The sequence below is a fragment of the Numenius arquata genome, chromosome 6 (assembly GCF_964106895.1).
Source record: "Numenius arquata chromosome 6, bNumArq3.hap1.1, whole genome shotgun sequence".
In the NCBI taxonomy this organism is placed as follows: Eukaryota; Metazoa; Chordata; class Aves; order Charadriiformes; family Scolopacidae; genus Numenius; species Numenius arquata.
In genome coordinates, this window is record NC_133581.1 from 57,745,318 (window position 1) to 57,762,820 (window position 17,503).

General features: G+C 50.8%; 1 protein-coding gene across 1 annotated transcript; it reads right to left on the reverse strand.

Moving 5' to 3' along the window:
* Window positions 1–10,203: 10,203 nt before the first annotated feature.
* PROX2 (prospero homeobox 2) lies at window positions 10,204–13,345 on the reverse strand. The gene is made up of 4 exons (XM_074149580.1): window positions 11,807–13,345; window positions 11,149–11,256; window positions 10,486–10,680; window positions 10,204–10,389 (listed from the first exon to the last, which is right to left on the reverse strand). The coding sequence occupies exons 1-4, from the start codon at window positions 13,343–13,345 to the stop codon at window positions 10,204–10,206; spliced, it is 2,028 nt and encodes a 675-aa protein (XP_074005681.1).
* Between the last annotated feature and the right edge of the window lie 4,158 nt (window positions 13,346–17,503).

The following is a 17,503-nucleotide window of genomic DNA, read 5'->3' on the forward strand; positions in this document are numbered from 1 at the left end:
TCTGAAGGAGTAGTGCAAAATTTCTGTCTTCATTCAGACATTTCTTCTCAGCATCTGACTTTTTTGGTGCTAAGTTCCATAAATAGAAAATATGGGTGCTGTGGTCATGGACAGCTGTTCACCATTCCCAGTGAAACAGAACTTCAGGAATCCACGTTACTTATAAATCTGCCCAATTGATGTGAGGTACCAGCTTGGTGATGAGCTGACTACATTTTTGCAGGAGTGTTATTTATGTGTGTTCTTCATCTGGGTGTTTTTATTCATTTGATTGATTCCAAATGTCGTTGCCTTGGAAAATACTCTTTCTTCAGCAGTTCCGTATCAGTCTCTTATTTAGATGAATGCTTTAGGTTGAGACTTGGGTATATTAGTTCTTCCAGTTTAGGAGATTTACCTTTCTAAGATAAAGATGTATAGCTTATCTCTTGTAGTACACATTGATTTTTCCTTTTCAGGACTATTGTGGCGTTTCCTTTTATCTTAATTTGTCCTTGGCTGCACACATCAAGATGAGGGAAATCTAATTTCAACAATGGAAGCTACTTGTTAGCCTCGATGTACAGGAGAGATGAATAATGTATTCCTCTCCTTGTGATAATAAACATAATGGGCATCTTTTTTTTCTTTGTTTTCTAGCACAGGTCATAAACAGACGTGTAACGTACCTCATATGTATGTTATATAAAATTTAAATAAATGTGTGATGCTGCAGTCAGTTTCCTTTACATTTAGTTCTCCAGCTGGATTAGTCCAGTCCAGCAGGGATCCGAGACCTGTACATGGCCTCTGGAGCCTTCTGCACTGCTATATTTCAAGTTTCAGTCTTTGCTGTAATTTTATTTTTTTCCCTGTGTGTTTGTGTCAAGTAGCATAGACCTGGTGAATGCAGAGTTCAGAATGCATAGATGGAGCCTGTGTATTGTAGAAGCATTGTTAACTTTCTGCACTTTGTAGGTTGCTTTCTTTTTGTTAATATTTTTTTAATATTACTGCTTTTATTGTTCACTACCTTTGATACACCAGCTGTGGAGAAGGAAGACCCCTGGAAATAATGGCACTAAAATGGCATTGAGTTTAGTCATTAACATTGTTAAAATATTTTACAAATACCTGGTTGGCATCTTCCCTGGCAAAAAGGATATAGATTAGCAGCAAAACCAAGATTGGACAGTATTCTAGGGAGCTTTGGAGAGTATAAAAGGGTAGAAATGGGTTGCAAAAAAGCAAGAACTGGAATTCAGCATTCAGTGTCAGATTTAATTTTTTTTTTGGTGACTTTCTAACTGTGATAAAAGACAAAGGTTTTGATAATAGGATAACATGTAAAATGCTGCTTTTGGTGATGTTGGAAAGAAGAATGCTCAGTAGCAATTAGGCACCGTTATTTTGACTTGCAATGTTATCAGCTGGGATTTTTTTTGTTTGTTTGGCTGCTTTTTTTGCTGATGTCATGGAGTTTGGTTTATTTTAAGAGCAGCTTTGCCTTTGGAAGCAGCAGCCTACCTCCAGCGGCGTCACTGACATGTTGCCCTTGAACCCTATGCACACAGGGATTCCGTCCTGCACCCGGGATGCGCCTGAGCCAAGCTCTGAACAGTTAATGTGGAGCAGATAAGCCCTGTTACCAGAGAGGGAATGGCACAAAGATGCATGTCTTCAGTGATGCTTCTCAGAAATCACCTTGTAACTTCTCATAGACTAATTAACTTGATTTTTATCTAGGGGTTTACCCTCATGAGTCAGTTCTCTTCCATTTTGCAGTCGGGCTGGGGAGATGCTACATCTTAATGCAGGATGGTGGATGAATCACATGGGATTTTGAACTGTTTATGGTGTGGATTCATGTGCTGAGGCACTCTGAATGTCCGAAGCCTGCGCTACGGTCACATGTATGGATAACACACGTTTGTGCTGAATCTTAACAGTGCAGAACTGAGTCATCCTGGCAGGGGATTTTCCCAGTGCTACAGTTCTGTTTAAATATCTTATGGGGAAAACAGACACTGGAAAGGTGTCTGCATAAAGCCTTCCTCCCTATTAATCTCAGCGCTCCTTTATTTGTACCAGGAATCAGGGCTATTGTATGTAGATCTTTCGTATGTAGGGCCTGATTTTTTTTGTAACACAATATTTACCTTGTCATTACTCCATTACTTTTTTGGATTTCTGTTTTACATCTACATGATATTAGAGTTACATCTACAATACTTGCATTTTATCTATCCTCTCCACCTCCTCCTCCCTCAGCTTTCTTAATTGTTATTTTGTTTGTCTGGGAGTCTTTTCTCAACTTCAGTTTCCAGCGTGCATTGTTGTGGTTTGGGTGTGGGGCTCTTCACTCTACGGCTTATTTCCAGTGGAAAAAGCCACTGAATGCTTGCAAACTCACAGCCATTCAATAATATACTGAATAAAGACAATTGAACTGGCACCAGAAGACTTACAGGAGAAGCTGTGTGAGAGGGTGAACTGAGTTCTGCCAACTGCTGCAGTAGCAGGATCCGTGGATCAGTGGAGCATGTCGCAGGGACGGTGCAAGGGCCAGTAATTTTTTCTAAAAAGACATTTGGGACATTACATGCTGCTTTCAGGTGAAATTGGTGCCGTGCTCCTGAGGAACACCTTCCACACTGGTTCCAGTATTGTTTGCAAAGAGAGGAGCTGCTCTGCAAAGGATTGCCACTGCCACTAGTGGCCAGAGGACAACTTCTGTGGAAAGAACAAGTGGATGGCTCTGAGGCTGATGGTGGGCTGTGGCTGACACAACAGGCCATACAGTAGTATTAAAAGAGGTAAGATGAAGATCTGGTGGTAACTGTCAGTCTACTGACTGACTAAGGCCTTAATATTCATTATTTGTTAAGAAACAGATCTTGATAATTGAAGTGAGGGTATTCCCACATAAATGTTGGCCCGTGATTCATGGCGCAGTCAAAAGCTAAGCTTGCTTTTGCGTAATCAGTAAATCTGGGGGTAAATGGTCACAGATGGTGGCATGGTGATCTGAGTAAATGAATAAATACCATGAGGAGGTGGTGGGCTTCACTGTATTGATGCAGACAAGACCGTAGGATGTTAGCAGAGAACAGGACGGCCACTGGTGTTCCTGAGTGTGTAAAGGAAAGAAATGGCTATCTTTTTGTCTGGAATGCACAGTGCAGTTTTACGGAAACAAGTTCACAGCAACTTGGGAGAGAGCAGATTCTCTAGTTTTGTCTCAGCTATTCAAGAGTTGACACGGCCACAATTTCTTCGGCACCAAGCAGGTGCTCTGTGTCATTGCAGTCTTCCCCACAGTAGCTGCTCAGGAAACACTGGTCCAAAGGCAGTGGTCCTTCCAGCATGAGGTGGCCCCTTCAAAAAAATGAAATGCAATCATCCTTCTGAGTAAGCCCAGCATCTGCAAGGATTTTGTTTCCCCAATTAGTGTGACTGTTCAAATGCAGAAAGTGTTGCCACCAGCATCCTGGTTACGTTGCAGGTGTGGAAGATGCTTACACAAGCAATTTGTCAATTATAGTGTTAATGGACATTTCTCCAGTTAAGTGCTAACATATGGGTGAGTATAGTATTGTCACTCCTTTACATTTCAATAAATAGTCAAAGCTCCATGAAGTTCTTGAAACAGAACATTTGTCGCCAGATCAAATGCTTCTGCCTTGGCTTGAGCTGTTACAGCCTTGGGAAGCCAAGGCCCTGTGCCATGAACAGAGTCCTTCACTGACTGAACCATTGCTGAGATGGTGTTTCCACCTTCAAGATGCTGCGAGTTCCTGCAAAGATTGCTCTGGTCCTTGGGATAACATTGCTTATTAAACGTTTAGTCAGAAACGCAGGTGAGGTTGCTTTGAAGCTCAGGGGTTAGAAATAGCTGCAGAATAAATGGTCTGTTTGGAGTCGCAGCATAAAGAAGAGCTGGGTGAAGAGCTTTACCTGAGCCCTCACAGCAGCAGGGGCTGCGCAGGGGCTTGTGCTCTACCCAGAGGTTATTCGAAGAGTTCACTGCTGAGTGGAAAGGCCCTGGTGTTCTGTGCTCACTTGGAAATGCCACGCTGTGAGCGTGGCCTTCCACAAAAGAAACAACAAACTAAAAATTCTGTGGTCCAGCAGCTGTCGGAGCTGAGAAGATCCAGCCTTGCTGCTGCTTGGCATAAAGCTCGCAGCGGCAGCCCGGGAGCGTGAACAGATGATAATTCTGCTTTATAATGATTGCTCAAGAGAGGAGAGCACTGTGGCTTTTAAAAATACCGTTTCTATAGCATCATCTTTTTGTAACTGTAGCTACTATTCTTAAAATGTTTTATTTAAAAACAGCCTTTGTAACTGTTTTTATTTGAACACAGGCTGTACGGCCAGTCTTGGGGACTCAGCAGATGCAGGAACGCCTAGGGCTGGCCTTGCTTTTCCCCTGAGCATGAATTCATGGTGTTTCCAAAAGTTGTCCTTATTTCTACTGTTTCTTACTCATAGACCTGGAAATTAGAAATTGAAAACAGTTACTTAAGCTGTTGAATATTCTGTGCTCACTCTCTCAGAACCAAATGAGGACAGGTTTTATATAGAGATGTATAGATATGTATATACATGTGTTGTCAGGTATTTCACTTAGTTTTTTTTAAATAATATGAAGTATTTTTTTATCATTTCTGTTCTTTGTGTAAAGCTATGGATGACACATAAGTGCTTTGGGAAACCCAGTAAAATATTTTCCTTGAAGTTTCAGGTTTTTTCCTCTCTTCTATTTTCACACTCCCAGCTTTTCACTTCACCGCTTGCTTTTAGCTGTTTATTTTTCCATGATTTCGATAAGACAAAGAGATTGATCCTGTTGGCTACAGGCTGGCACAAGGCTTAACTCCTTGTTAATTTAGTAGCACAACTAGAGAGAAAACAACAAAAGCCTGAGCAATAGACACCAGCAGGGAAGCTGCCACGTTTGGTTCATGCCAATTGCTGTGTCATTAAGAGTTGCTTAGCAGGTAATGGAAAATAGCCCCAGAAAATGTCTAGTGCCCGTTTTATTGGAAGAGCAAACCCAAGAACGGTGTTTGATGCTGATACACAAAATGAAAATTACCCTGTGAACTTTTAATCAAAAGCCAAATGCTAAAAACCAAATTACTAAATTTGGAAAGCCTATAGAAATACTGCAGAGGCTGATGCGAGGTGTGGTTGCTTACTGTAAATACGCTGAAAGTCATCCTGAAAGGAGAAAATAGGAAATTTCTCAAATTTGATGTCTTTGTAATGTTTGCAAGTTACTGAAAAAAAAAAGTTGATCATGACATGGGACTTCACCTGCAACTCAGCAGCCTGTACAGTTAGCTGAGAAGGAATTAGTTTATAAATACGGACTGTATCCTCACACGTGTTGAGTGTTGACCTAAATTTGCTTTTCCTTGAGATCTGTGGCACAGCTCTCACTGGCTTTACTGGAATAGCTGTTCTCAAGCATTCTACATCAGGCCCGCTTTTAAAAATGGAATTACTTGTTTGGTATTTATGCATGGACATGTGCTTGTTCTCTGACAGCCTGCCTCCCATCTTCTCCCACCCCAGCTGCCTCCCCTCCAAGAGGAGCATTACCCGTGGTCAACCTGCTGGGTTTGGGTGGTAGAGGCGAGTCTGCGCTCAGCTTCCAGCAGAGGCTGGCTATCCTCTCACTCCTCTGTGCACCCTCACTCACAAGTATCTTCCTTGAAAGCTCCTGGCCCACACGATGGTCTCCCTGTCACGCTGCCTGCCTGGTCTGGCCAGAGCTCCCAGTGAGACATCTCCCTTCTCCACCCTGCTCCTCTCTGCACCCAAGCTGGTGAGACGGGGCACCCCAGAAGGGAGCGTGCAGCCCTGTCTCTGTGGCTCCATTGCCACTGTCTCATCAAAATGGGGCTTTTCATTGCATAAGTCAAGGGAGAACAGCCCAACTGGCTGCTGCTGTGAGGCTGGCACTTGGCACAGCTCCACTTTCAGTTCCCATACCCTGGTCCATGGGTCTCGCTAACGTGGTTTTTCATGGTGTGCAGAAAGGAAATGCCTTTTGCTACCAGCTAGAGGTATCAGTCTGTCCTGTGGGGCTCCACAGGGTGTTTTTTCCTTGAGACTGATCTCCACAGTCTTTCTGTGCATCCCTTTGCCTTCCCCAGGAGTGGTGCCAGATCTGCAGAACAGGGCAGCTCCGTGCAGCAGAGGAAGGGGTGTCTTCTCCAGCTGAAAAGTGACCTTGGGTCTCTCAGATGTGGTATTTGTGCTGTAACCTGAATGAATCCGTCATCCCAATGCATATAACGGGACAGCAAAAGCTGCTGAGATTTCATGAGCACAGGCCACTGGCTCACTGGGGGCTGTCCTGATGCCAAATACACACCCGAGGTGTGTATTTAAGGGAAGGTCCCTTTCAAGAACATTTACTTGAGCTGGGCGCCACTAGGGCTGGTTCACTCACTGCAGACAAATCCAAATCAGCAGCAGCAGTAAGGAAAAACCAGAAATGTTTTATTGCTTGTCAGAGTTTCCCCCCAAGCTGTTACGGCACACGGGATGAACATTCGCTAGGAACTTCCTCAAGCTCTAATTAGTTGTACATGAGTAATAAGGGCTCTTAAGGGAGGTAATAACATACATGAGTACGTAAGGGCTCTTAGGGCCTTGCCAGCTTAGTCAATGTAGTTACATCTCCCTCTTTTGGCTGCTGCAGGACAGGAACAGCCTGGAGGCAGGAAACAGTGATTTTTGGTGGTTAGCGGCCTTTGCTGCTGTTCGGCTGTGTTGAGTGGGTGCGTTCCTGCGGGTGGGTTATGAATGCAATTGGAAATGTAAAAGGATAGCCCCGAGGAATTGTTCCCGGAGGAGACAGCTAGAGGTGGCTGTGGGCTTTTTGCCTCTACCACAGAAATCTGGATAGAGTACAGGAAAGGATTTATTTTATTTTTAAAGATGAAGCTGAGTCAGCAGTAGGTGAGTGCAGTGACCCCCATTGCTTCCACGGGTAATTAGTGGGAAATGGTAAAGCAAGAGCTCACCCTGAGCCTGAGGGTGATGGCCATAGTCACTGTAGGGGCAGTGGGTCTCCTGTCTCCCCCCAGCCCTCCAAGCAGACACACCTTGTCAGTAGAAATCTCCTTGTGACGGGCACCCTTTAGTCTTTGCATGAAAACAGTGCTAGAATGCAAATGAGATTACACACCATACCTTGCACAGCACAACCACTGAAACCCTAATTTCTTAAGAATTCACACCCTATTTCCAATGGATGCTTCGGGCTCCATCGCCCTTAGAGTGACCCCAGCTCTCCCCACCTCCCAGCAGATGTGCTGCCTTCTCTGTATCAGTGCTCCTATGAACCTAGATGGAGGGAAGGCGGCCTGAGTCCCCCCCTTTCCATCTCTGCCAGCTGCTGCTGCTGCTCTCCAGGGCTCTCGCAGGAGCATGGGGCTGCAATTCCGCTTGCCCTGCTTCAGCCTGCCTGGGTGCAGCTCCCCTGGCTCCAGGAGGATGAGCACCTGAGGAGGAGGCAGCTGTACCCCGTGCTCCCCAGACAAGAGCTCTGCTTGCAGAGGGAGTGTGAGGTGGGTGACCAAAAGGTGGGTAGATTCTCCCTCTGCATCCCTGACTTCTCTGTGCTCTCTATCACGCTTGGCTGAAGGTGGACAGGGGGTTGAAAAGCTGCTGGGGAAGGTGCCAGGCAGAAAAGCACCCTGTGGCCTCCTGTCCTTCACGGAGTTTCTCTAGCCCTGCTTTTTTTCCCTTTTTCTTTGGCTGGAAAATCTACCTGGACAGAATTCATCCCATGGATACAAGGGGTGAGGCCTCATCACGGGCAAAGGACAACTGTAGGGTTCTGTTTGTCATGGTCATGCGGGTCCACGTTTCACAGAAGCCAGTGTAAAACACAGCTCTGTAGTTCCTGCTTCCTTGTAGTTACATGGCAAACACTGGAGCAGCCAATACTGCCCCAAACACTGGGTCCAATCTTGTTCATCATCTTCATGAACATGGGGTTGTGGAGTCTCCCTCCTTGGCGATACCCAAAAGCCGTCTGGATGTGGTCCTGGGCAACTGGCTCTTGGTGGTCTTGAGCAGGGGAGTTGGACCAGACCAGATGACCTCCAGAGGTCCCTTCCATCCTCAGCCACTCTGTGACCCTGTGATTTGCGGCACTGTCTTGCGCTCAGCCCCCCAACCTGCCACTTTACTGACACCCACAAACTCGCACATTAGCAGAGGAAGCAAGAAACTGCTTCCCTAGGGAGTGTATGTGAAATGGGCTTTGTTCCAGTAGGATGTTTTCAGTAAACCTGTTTCTTATGTCCCCTAATTATTTAGCTACAGCCAAAAGAATTTCCTAACCCCTTCCCTGAGCCAGGCCATCATTTCCTTTTCCAGCAGCGTTGGTTTTGCCTGCCTGATGCATTGCTCCAGCTCTGCAGTGGTTATTGCTGGCAGGAACAGCACCATCCTGTCCTTCATGATGCCACCAGCAGCACTTCTCAGGTGCTGTACGATTGAGCCCAGCACCTGTAAACTTTGGGATGTGTCTCCCTGTGATCCGCCCGACAGCTGCTGCACTTGCTTCGAGTTGCAGTTCAGAGCAGGCTGATCAGAGGCGTTGGGGTGAGGGTTTAAGTGAGGACATCATTTAGTGGGGGCTGCTCGGCCCCGCAGGGATGCTGGCAGGAGGAGTAAGCCCTTTTGTCACGGTGTTACTCTTTTCCCAATAAAAGGCAAGAAATTTCCGAGGTAACATGTTAGACCAGACATTATCAAATAGGTCTCTAGGGGTGTAAAAGGGTAACTTAAGCTATGTGTTTATTTAAAAATGGATTGAGTAAATTTTGTGTTGGGGATGTAAAATATGCAAGCCTCAAGAAATGAACATACAAACACAAGCAGGAAACCGGGCCAGCTGCACTCACGATGGGGAGAACCACTGTAAAACTGCCCCTGTTTCGGAGACCTCGTCCTGCCCTGGCGTTCCTTACACACTTCCTTACCCCCCCAGACACTCTGCCTGTGGATCACCCCATGCACTCCTCTGATGCTGGAGCTGTGATTTTCCTCTCCTGTGTTTCTTGCTAGGCTCTACTGTCTAGCTGGCACCTTGCACCGCATCCAACAACATCTTGACTTCTTCCCAGTCCTCTTCTCCCCCAGCATTTTGCACGGGGATGTCATTGCTCATCCACAGTTAGACATCACTGCCCTCACAGAGCTTCCCTCCCATGCCTTTCCCAGCACCTCGCTCCTCTTCACAGCCTTTCCCACCCCACTGCCACCTCTGACAGGATGCAAGAGCCCTTAACACAAAACACCACACTGTCAGGTGGAAAAGTGGCCACAAGGAAAGGAAATTTCCTTGGGTTTACACCCCTACAGCAATGGGGCTGCAGACCACAGGGCCAGCTCCTCACCAGCAGGGATAGCTCGTGTCAAAATCCAGAGGGACTAACAGGTCCCAAATAACGTGCTCCCCTTTTACCATGGACAGGTTTGTGGAGCCGAGATGTTTGGGATGTTCCTGGGGTGCTTCCACCAGCACACACTCACCTGCTTGGCCCCAGCATGCAGCTGCACGGAGGGGCTCTTGCCAAATAGCACAGGGGAGGTGGCAGGGCAGGGGCGGGAGGTTGTTTGGGTTGTCTACGACAAACATTGTTTTTACATCTTCCAGACAGGGTCAACCATCCTCATGGGGTGCTTGAAACACTGGAATTCACCAGCTGTTATCTTTGGATACTGGTGTGTTGTATCTGGACAGAAACGGAGGCGTGCTGTTGGACCGGGCACAGCCACCGGTCTGCTGCGCCAAGAAAACTTTGCCCGCTGCTAGGACCTCCACCTGCTTTATAAACAGAAAGGCTGTTTGCCCTGACCTGTGGCCCTCTGTGGAAAAGAGAAGGAAGGCGGCTTGCCCAGGGTCACAGGAAGAGCTGGGGCAGGGCGATTTCCCAGGCTCCAACCTGATGGCTTCATCTCCATCCCTCCCCTCCATGGGTCTCCAGCAGGACCCACTGGCTTTGACCAGGGGAATAAAACACACAGCATAAAATCCCAGTGCCTGAGGCAAGCAACAGACCTCACCCAAGGAGCTGTTTTACAGGACAGAGAGAAAATAGTCAGAATAGCGAATGCTGTACAGAGTGCCCAGGAGGTGCTTAGCACACAGTGGCTGCACGCAGGATTCAGGGTGGCTTTCATGGAAACTCAGCTGTGGAGCAGTTCCTGGGAGTAGCTCGTGGCTTTGAACCCTTCTGGGATGTCACTGTCCAGTTTGGAAATGATTTTGTAAATGGGTTTCTTCCAGGAGGGGTCGGCGTCCTTGCCTGCCCTGACGGCGTTGAAGAACTCGCGCAGCGTCAGGCTGGCCACCTCCAGGAACCGCCCTGGCACCTGCAGCAAGATGGGCATCAGCCCACAGCACCTCCAGGTCCCCAGCTCCCCCTTGCCTCGGCAAGCCCCACCAGCCCCCCACCTCCCCCTCCTCACCTCGAAGTCGTTTCCCTTGTTATAGTGTGTGTTGAGGGCACGGAAGAGCTCTGAGTCCCGAGAGACCCGGAGGGCACCAGCATCCACGACGCCCTCCAGCAGAGCCTGACGGGCAAACTTCTCCACCTGGATGTAGTAAAACTCACGGAAGTTGCTGAACCACTTGATGAGCTGGGAGGTGATGCAGCGGCTGAACTGCGGGGGGGAGAGCCGGAGGACAGGCGTTACACCAGCTCGGAGCCTCCTGACCCATGGGCCCCCCAAAGCCCAGCCACGTGCCGTGGCCTGGCCCCAAAACCATCCCTGCCCCAAGGGTGCAAAAGCATCAGCCAGGACTGTGACATGGGGGTGTCCATGGTGCCTCTCCTCACTGAGATTCAAATCCCACCAGCCCTGTGGTGGGGAGGCACGTTCCTGATGTGCTTTAATCCCAATGCCTCAAAAGCACAGAGTGAAAACCTGGCAGCCCAGATCTGCCGTGGCCACAAGCAGCCGCTCTGGGGCAGCCCACGCTGAAATGTGTACTGTCCCCCTGCTCCTGCAAGCAAGGCTGGGGGGGGACACGAGAGCATCCCCTTCCCTAGGGTTCCCCAGCAATGCGGGCTGGGTGCCATGCTGCCTGGGAGCCCTGCTGGGCACCAGCACCAGGTGCTGCCATTTTACCTGCACGTCGAGGAAGTAGGTTTTCAGCAGAGTGGAGCTGGGGTAGCGGGTGAAGAAAAACATCAGCTTGGCCTTCTTCAGGTGGCCGGGGGTCAGCGCCTCTTGGATCTGCCTTGGGGTCAAGGAAAGCCTGCACACAGCAGCCCGACTGGAGCCTCCCTAAGCATTGATTGGCCTTGGCACACACGTGCCTGGTGCCTGCAATAACCCCTTCCCATGGCCTGGCAGCAGGGTGGAGGGAGTTTGTCCCTGGCTGGGCTTTTCCCTTCAACATCCCTGGGGAAGCTGCTGCTCCCCACAGTGCTTCCCAGGCTGGTAGGAACAGGGATATCCATGAAACACCTGTTCCTGGCATAGGATGACACGAACACCGGGATAGCCTAAGAGCAGGCTTGGGAGCTCCTGACTTTTACCCTCAGCTATGCTACAGCATCTAACCAACCCTGAGGAGCAGCAGTGCCCCTCCATAACTCAGCACCCCTTTCCTGCCCACCCCTTTTTAGCCCTCTGTGGAGCAGGGAGAACCCTGGCCCTGGGGAGACCGGCAGGGACTGTGCCAAGCTGTGGCTCTGGAGGACAAGGGGAGCACACCCAAGCCCAGGGATCTCTCTAGCTCCAGCTGAGCCCAGGGATCTCTCCAGCTGCCCCCAAAGGATACATGGGTGGAGGTGAAGGGCGCCCCATCCATCACAGCCTGCAGTTCCCCGCAGCCATCCCTGCCAGCTGGCAGCAGCGCCAGGCTCTCCACGTCAGCAGGGCTCAGGGGCAGGGGATGCTGCTGCTGCTGTCTCACGACTGATGACCTCAGTTTGACAGTTCCCCAGTGCAAGTTGAGGGACTCCGGAGGACCCCTCTCCGGAGCAGAGGGGCTCCCACAAGAGCTGCTGCCCCAGGGGCCGTGCTGGCTGCAGCCCAGCAGCTGGCTCAGCAGCTGGCTGTCCTGGACGGGGGTGGCTGAGCCCAGTGGACAACCCATGTTGCGTACCTGACAGGGTTTTCTGACCCCCTTTGAACTGAAGGAGACAGCATGAGAGCCTGGGCTCTTCCCTGAAGTTCCTGACAGGGCCTCAGCCTGGGGAGAGCTTAGTGAGCCCAGTGCACTCATGGGAGATGGCTTAGCAAGTGGCTTTCTGCATTTCCCAGCAGCAAAATATTCCCACCTGGCACCTGGCCCCGACACTGGGAGGCTGCGGTGCTGCTGCAGAAGGTGGCTGGCTGCCTTTGGCCAAATGGTCTTCAGAACAGAGTCCACCACCTGGGATGTCACCCCAGCCAGCTCGTCCTTCAGCGCCTGAGAGAGGACCCTTGCTGCTGAGGGCAAGCCAACTGTGTCACCTCTGTCCTTGTCCTCCTCTGGCCCATGCATCTCCAGGATGCTCCTCTGGAGAGGCACTTTGCACAGGTTGCCAGTGGCAGCAGCACTGTCCTTGTCTGGTCTGTCTCCAGGCTTTCCAGGCAGTGGATGTGCTTTCTCGGCACCTTCCTGGGTTTGGGCAGCATCCACAGAGTCACAGACCTGGGAGAACTTCTCCTGAAGCCACCTCAGCTGCTGCTCTAAAAAGCAGAGCTGCTCTTTCAGCTGCTGGCAACCCTCAGCATGGGGACTACCCACCATGGGGACCACTTGCCCGGCTGCCCCTGTGCCCTGCTGGGGCACCCTCAGCTTCCTCTTGGTCTCCCGGGGCATCTCACCACCCCTCTCCCTCTCGTGCCCAAAAGCTGCCTCCAGGCTGGTGCCAAACGCCTGGGGGGTTGGTGGGAGGCTCATGCCTTGGATGATGCTCTCCACTCTGGCCCGCTTGGCTCGTAGGTGCTGGTCAGAGAGCTGGTCCCTGTCACCAGCACAGGGCATGGAAGCTGGGGCTCGGGTTGTGGGGAAAGCCAGGGCTTTTGCTCCTTCCCCAGGAGAGGCACTACACTCATAGTCCTGAGGCAGGGCCACTGCCTGGGAAGAAGGGAAAAGGATGCAAGGATCCAGGCTCCTGCCAACCATTGGGTGGCTGAGGAGCTGTGATATCAGGGATGTGCTGGGGGAAGGCAAGAGAGAGTTGGTCTGGAAACAGGGCTCCGTCTTCAGCCTGTGGCTGTGCCCTGCAGTGGCACGGTCTCTGTCCTGCTCAGAGGCAGTGCTGCCATCCATTGTCTCTTCTTCCTGCCTGGTCACCAGAGGGCTGACCCTCAGCTGGTTTGAGATCATTTCCAGTGATGGACTGGCAGGCTTCCCAGGTGTTTGATGTTTCAGCCTGCTAGAGGTGTGGAGTTGGAGAAAGAGCAAGAAACGTCAGCAGGCAGGACATCATACAGCATCTCTGCATGCACATGGCCAGAGATTTTTCTCCCAGATTCCTGGGGCATCCCTGTTCCCAGACCATTCCCTGCTCCTGGTACTACCAAACCCCTGAGCAGGCTGTCGGGAGTTGCATGACAGCAGCAAAGCCTTGGACACCATCACAACTGCCACCTACCAGGCAGGCATTCATGGTGCCCAGAGTTCATTTCACACGGTTTGAGCCCTGGACGGGCCCGGCAGTGTGGACTTCCCCCACCACCAGCTGCACCTGCTCTGGGGGTCTTTGGGGAAACTCCCCTCTGGGCTTGCGGACTTGGGTACGAGGGTGGTGAGCACCAAATGGAGCCCTCTGCCACGCTCGCCCAGGCAAAGGTGGGTTCGGGTGCTCGAGGACGGAAGCTATATCCCCGGCAAAGGCATTCATGACATGTAGCAGCTAAGCCAGGGCATGGCTGCTGCGTGCTTCTGCTGGCACCCAGCACCTGCCACCACAGCCCTGAGGGCAGGGTGATGTTCAGGCTAACACAGCACAGTGCTCCTAAGCAGTTGTTGAAATACAGAATAAAAGGAACGGGGGTGGGGATGGGGATTACCGGGGAAAAGAAAAACTACTGAGCCAGCAGCCCCCGGCTTAGAAATGTTCTGCTGACTCCAGGCAGGGATCCACTCCCTCGCTCGCTGGGACAGCTTTGCTAAAGAAGGCGCAAAAGCTCATATCCTGGGCAATTACAGAGTAACTGTCCCTCTGGGATGCTTCTTCCTCATCGACATTAATTAGCAGTAGCTTTGCATCCCTGAAGTAGGACAGTTTATGTCTTTTTCAGACACCTTTAAAGCGTCTGAGATTTTTTTACTATAGTCAGAAATGTCTGATCATTTTCTACACCATCAGTCTCTTGTCCCGGTGACTGTCTGACCCACGGCGAGTCCCCCAGGCTAATAAACAGTGTAGAAAATGGGTTTCTACTCACTGGTTTTCATCAGGTTACCTTTCTTCGAACAGCCTTTTGCTCCAGGCAGGTATCTGGGAGAGCTCTACCTTTTGCAGAGCTCTAATCTTGACAAACCAAGTACTTTCTGGGTTGTCTGACACCACTTGTTGCTCTCCCATGTTGTCTCCCCACCCCTCCCAAACATTAGGATTTCATTTTCCTTGCAGTCTGTCATGAGGGACAATCAAACTGCTTGGTTTACCCGCGGCCAGCACGAGGCTGTGGTGCTGGCAGTTCTCAACATCACCCCCATCCCTGTATAACGAGCTTCACCATCGCCTGCGGCTGCCTCCTCGCCTGCCAGCCACCTCCAGCAAAGCCACGCAGCAAATGCAACGCCGTCAGAGATTTCATCCACCCGTAAGCCTCTCTGCATGGCACGGGCACAAGACAGCTCATCTTGCAGCTTCAGTTTTGGATGCTTCAATCTGTTATAGAAACACCCTCTTTGGGCACTTGCTCACAATTTCTCACCTCCTCTGTGTTCAGCAGCAAGGTCAGGGAGCTTACCTGTCCCCCATGCTGAGGCTTCCTAGCCCCAGAAAGCCAGGGTGATACACCCTTCATAAGCAGGTCAACTCACAGCTGGCAAGAAGTCCTTCACTTGCCTAAGGCTTCCAGCACCACCAGCTTTCTGCCAGATATTTGGAGAGTGGGAGCAGAGTCTGCGGTCCCAGGCTATGGCAGCTCGCCGTGGGCAGCCTTGGCTCCCCCCCGCAGCCTCCCCAGTGCCATAGGACCAGGAGGTCCTGCCCCAAGCAAACTGCTCCTGCTGATGCAGCCCTTTCCCCGCTGAGTTAGCACATGCGTACTTCGGTTCCATACTACCTGCCTTCACCAGTGCCACCTTCCAAAACACTAAAAACCAGCCCAGGCCCCTCTTACCTGAAGAAAAAGGATGAGGAATGAAACAAAGATGCTCAGAAGGGAAGGCAAGCGTGTCCTCTCCAAAATGGGAGCCACTTGACATGGACTCCCCAGATGCTCCTCAGTGAGAGAGCCATGCACGGAGCACCCTGCCACCCCTCCAGGACTGCCAATATCCCCCCAAAGCCTTCCCCAGCCACTGCACCGGTCCCCGACCCGAGCCACTGTCACCTCTCCGCCCCACTCAGCTCGGTGCAGGGGTGCAGGGAGCGCAGTGCCCAGAGGGCAGGCAGCCGGGGATGCCACAGAGGCAGCGCCGACGTGTCCTCCCACTGCGCTCAGGTCCTTTAAAGAGGGAGTGGGGAGGCCGGAGGCAGCCAACCGGCTGGGAACGACTTCTGAATATGCAGATGGACAGACGTCCAGGAGGTCAGTTCCAGCGCTGGGGTCCAGCCACCTTCCCTGCCGCTTGGCCGCCTCCCAGGATCATAGCCCCTCGGGTCGGGCAGGCAAGGGCTGGTGCTGAGCTGCCCAGGTGGGCAGAGGGCAAGATGAGCAACTCTGCCTACAATTTGGCCTGGAAATCCCATCCAGGACCCAGGGTGGTGAACTGGTGGTGAGATGATGCAAATACGCCAGGCTAGAGGCAAGCAGTGCCACAGGCAAGGAAGCAGCCGGCCCGGAGCTCCAAGCACTGCCCAGCTCCCATGGAAAGCACCCAGGCATTTCCAGCATCCCCTGCCATCGGGACACAGAGGCATTTTGGCTGGCCAGGAAATGGAACAACACAGGAAAAGCAGGAACACTAAGTCCCTTGCTTATCGCAGGGTGCTTTAGAGATAGTGCTGCAGCCATCAGAGCCCGCCTCAGCACCAGCCCCAGGACAAACCTACCTGCCCCAGGGGCACAGGTGGTTGTGAGATGCTTCGTGCAGGAGCTGTGGGGCGGGTGGACAAAGCCTAGCCATGCGTGCCACTCCTGAGGCTTCGTCTGCTTTGCCTCCACAGGCTTATTATCACATGGTGATGTTTGGTGTATTCATTTGGTACAGCAGGAGGCAGTCGGTATCAGGTGGTCTTGTTCAGGGATATTAGCCCTTGAAAGACAGATCGTGGAGAAATCCCCGACAGAAAGTCTTTCTGGCTCTGTTGCCTTTTATTAAAGCAGCCAGCACATCCTCAAAGCCTCAGAGACTCTCCCCTGTTGATTTTTGTTCAGCCTCTTTTCTTTGAAAAGGATGCCAAGGATGCACATTGTGAATTTGTATTAGGAGACTATTTTGAAGGTTGCAGTTTACCATTCATCTATTATTAAAGCAATGGCTAAATTAAGGACGTGTGCATAACCTGGACTTGGCTCCCTGAGATGCCTGGCTGCCAGACAGCCTTTTATGACTATCCCGAGCTAATTCACTGATTCTGTAAATGAGTTCCTTGGGTTTTCTTCCACCTGTTGTTCCCAACCCGGAAGAAGGCAGAAACCAGAAGCTAGCTGGGGGATTCACATTTTCAACATACAGACCACAGCTGGGGAATGGAACTTACTTGTGGACTCATTTGCCTGTCTGCCATGGTGAGATGCCCTCCTTGCCCATTTCATAAACTCACAATGTGGTTTAGGTTGGAGACGACGACCTTCAAAGGTCATCTAGTCCAACCTCCCTGTAATAAGCAGGGACATCTTCGACTAGACCGGGCTGCTCAGAGCCCCGTCCAACCTGACCTTGAATGTTTCCAGGGATGGGGCATCCACCACCTTTCTGGGCAACCTGGGCCAGTGTTTCACCACCCTCATTGTTAATTTTTTTTTCCTTATACCTAGTTGCATGGTTAGAAATTGTTTTAAATTAAAACAATTTCTAACCGTGCAAGACCCCACTAGCTGTCGCTTATGGTAGTATCATCCTATATGAGCCCAACCCCACGATGTGTCAAGGAAGACAGTACAGCTGTCCTGTAGCAATCCAGAGTCGGTTCCATGAAGTGTGTCATGAAATGGCACCCTTTGGTAATATGTAGCGGGGGGTTTACATACCAGGAATCATAGGTAACGTAACTCCTCATGTGAAAGCCCCTGTGTCCACTTGTGCCGGGGGCAGTTCAGCCCAGGGACAGGCAGGGCCGCACAAAAGTACTGACAACAAGGTACCAACAGGGCACAACCCAACCATCTGCTGGCCCCTGGCCCTGCACAGGGCTGTGGAAGA

Bases quoted from the DNA above. Each gene is read 5' to 3' on its own strand.
- PROX2 (XM_074149580.1), bottom strand. From the start codon at position 13,345: ATGATCTCAAACCAGCTGAGGGTCAGCCCTCTGGTGACCAGGCAGGAA. The intron at 11,257-11,806 runs GTATCCTTTGGG...ACCCCAAGGCAG, and splicing joins CGCCCTTCACCTCCACCCAT to ATCCAAGAGGCGCTGACCCC. The intron at 10,390-10,485 runs GTGAGGAGGGGG...ATCTTGCTGCAG, and splicing joins ACAAGGGAAACGACTTCGAG to GTGCCAGGGCGGTTCCTGGA.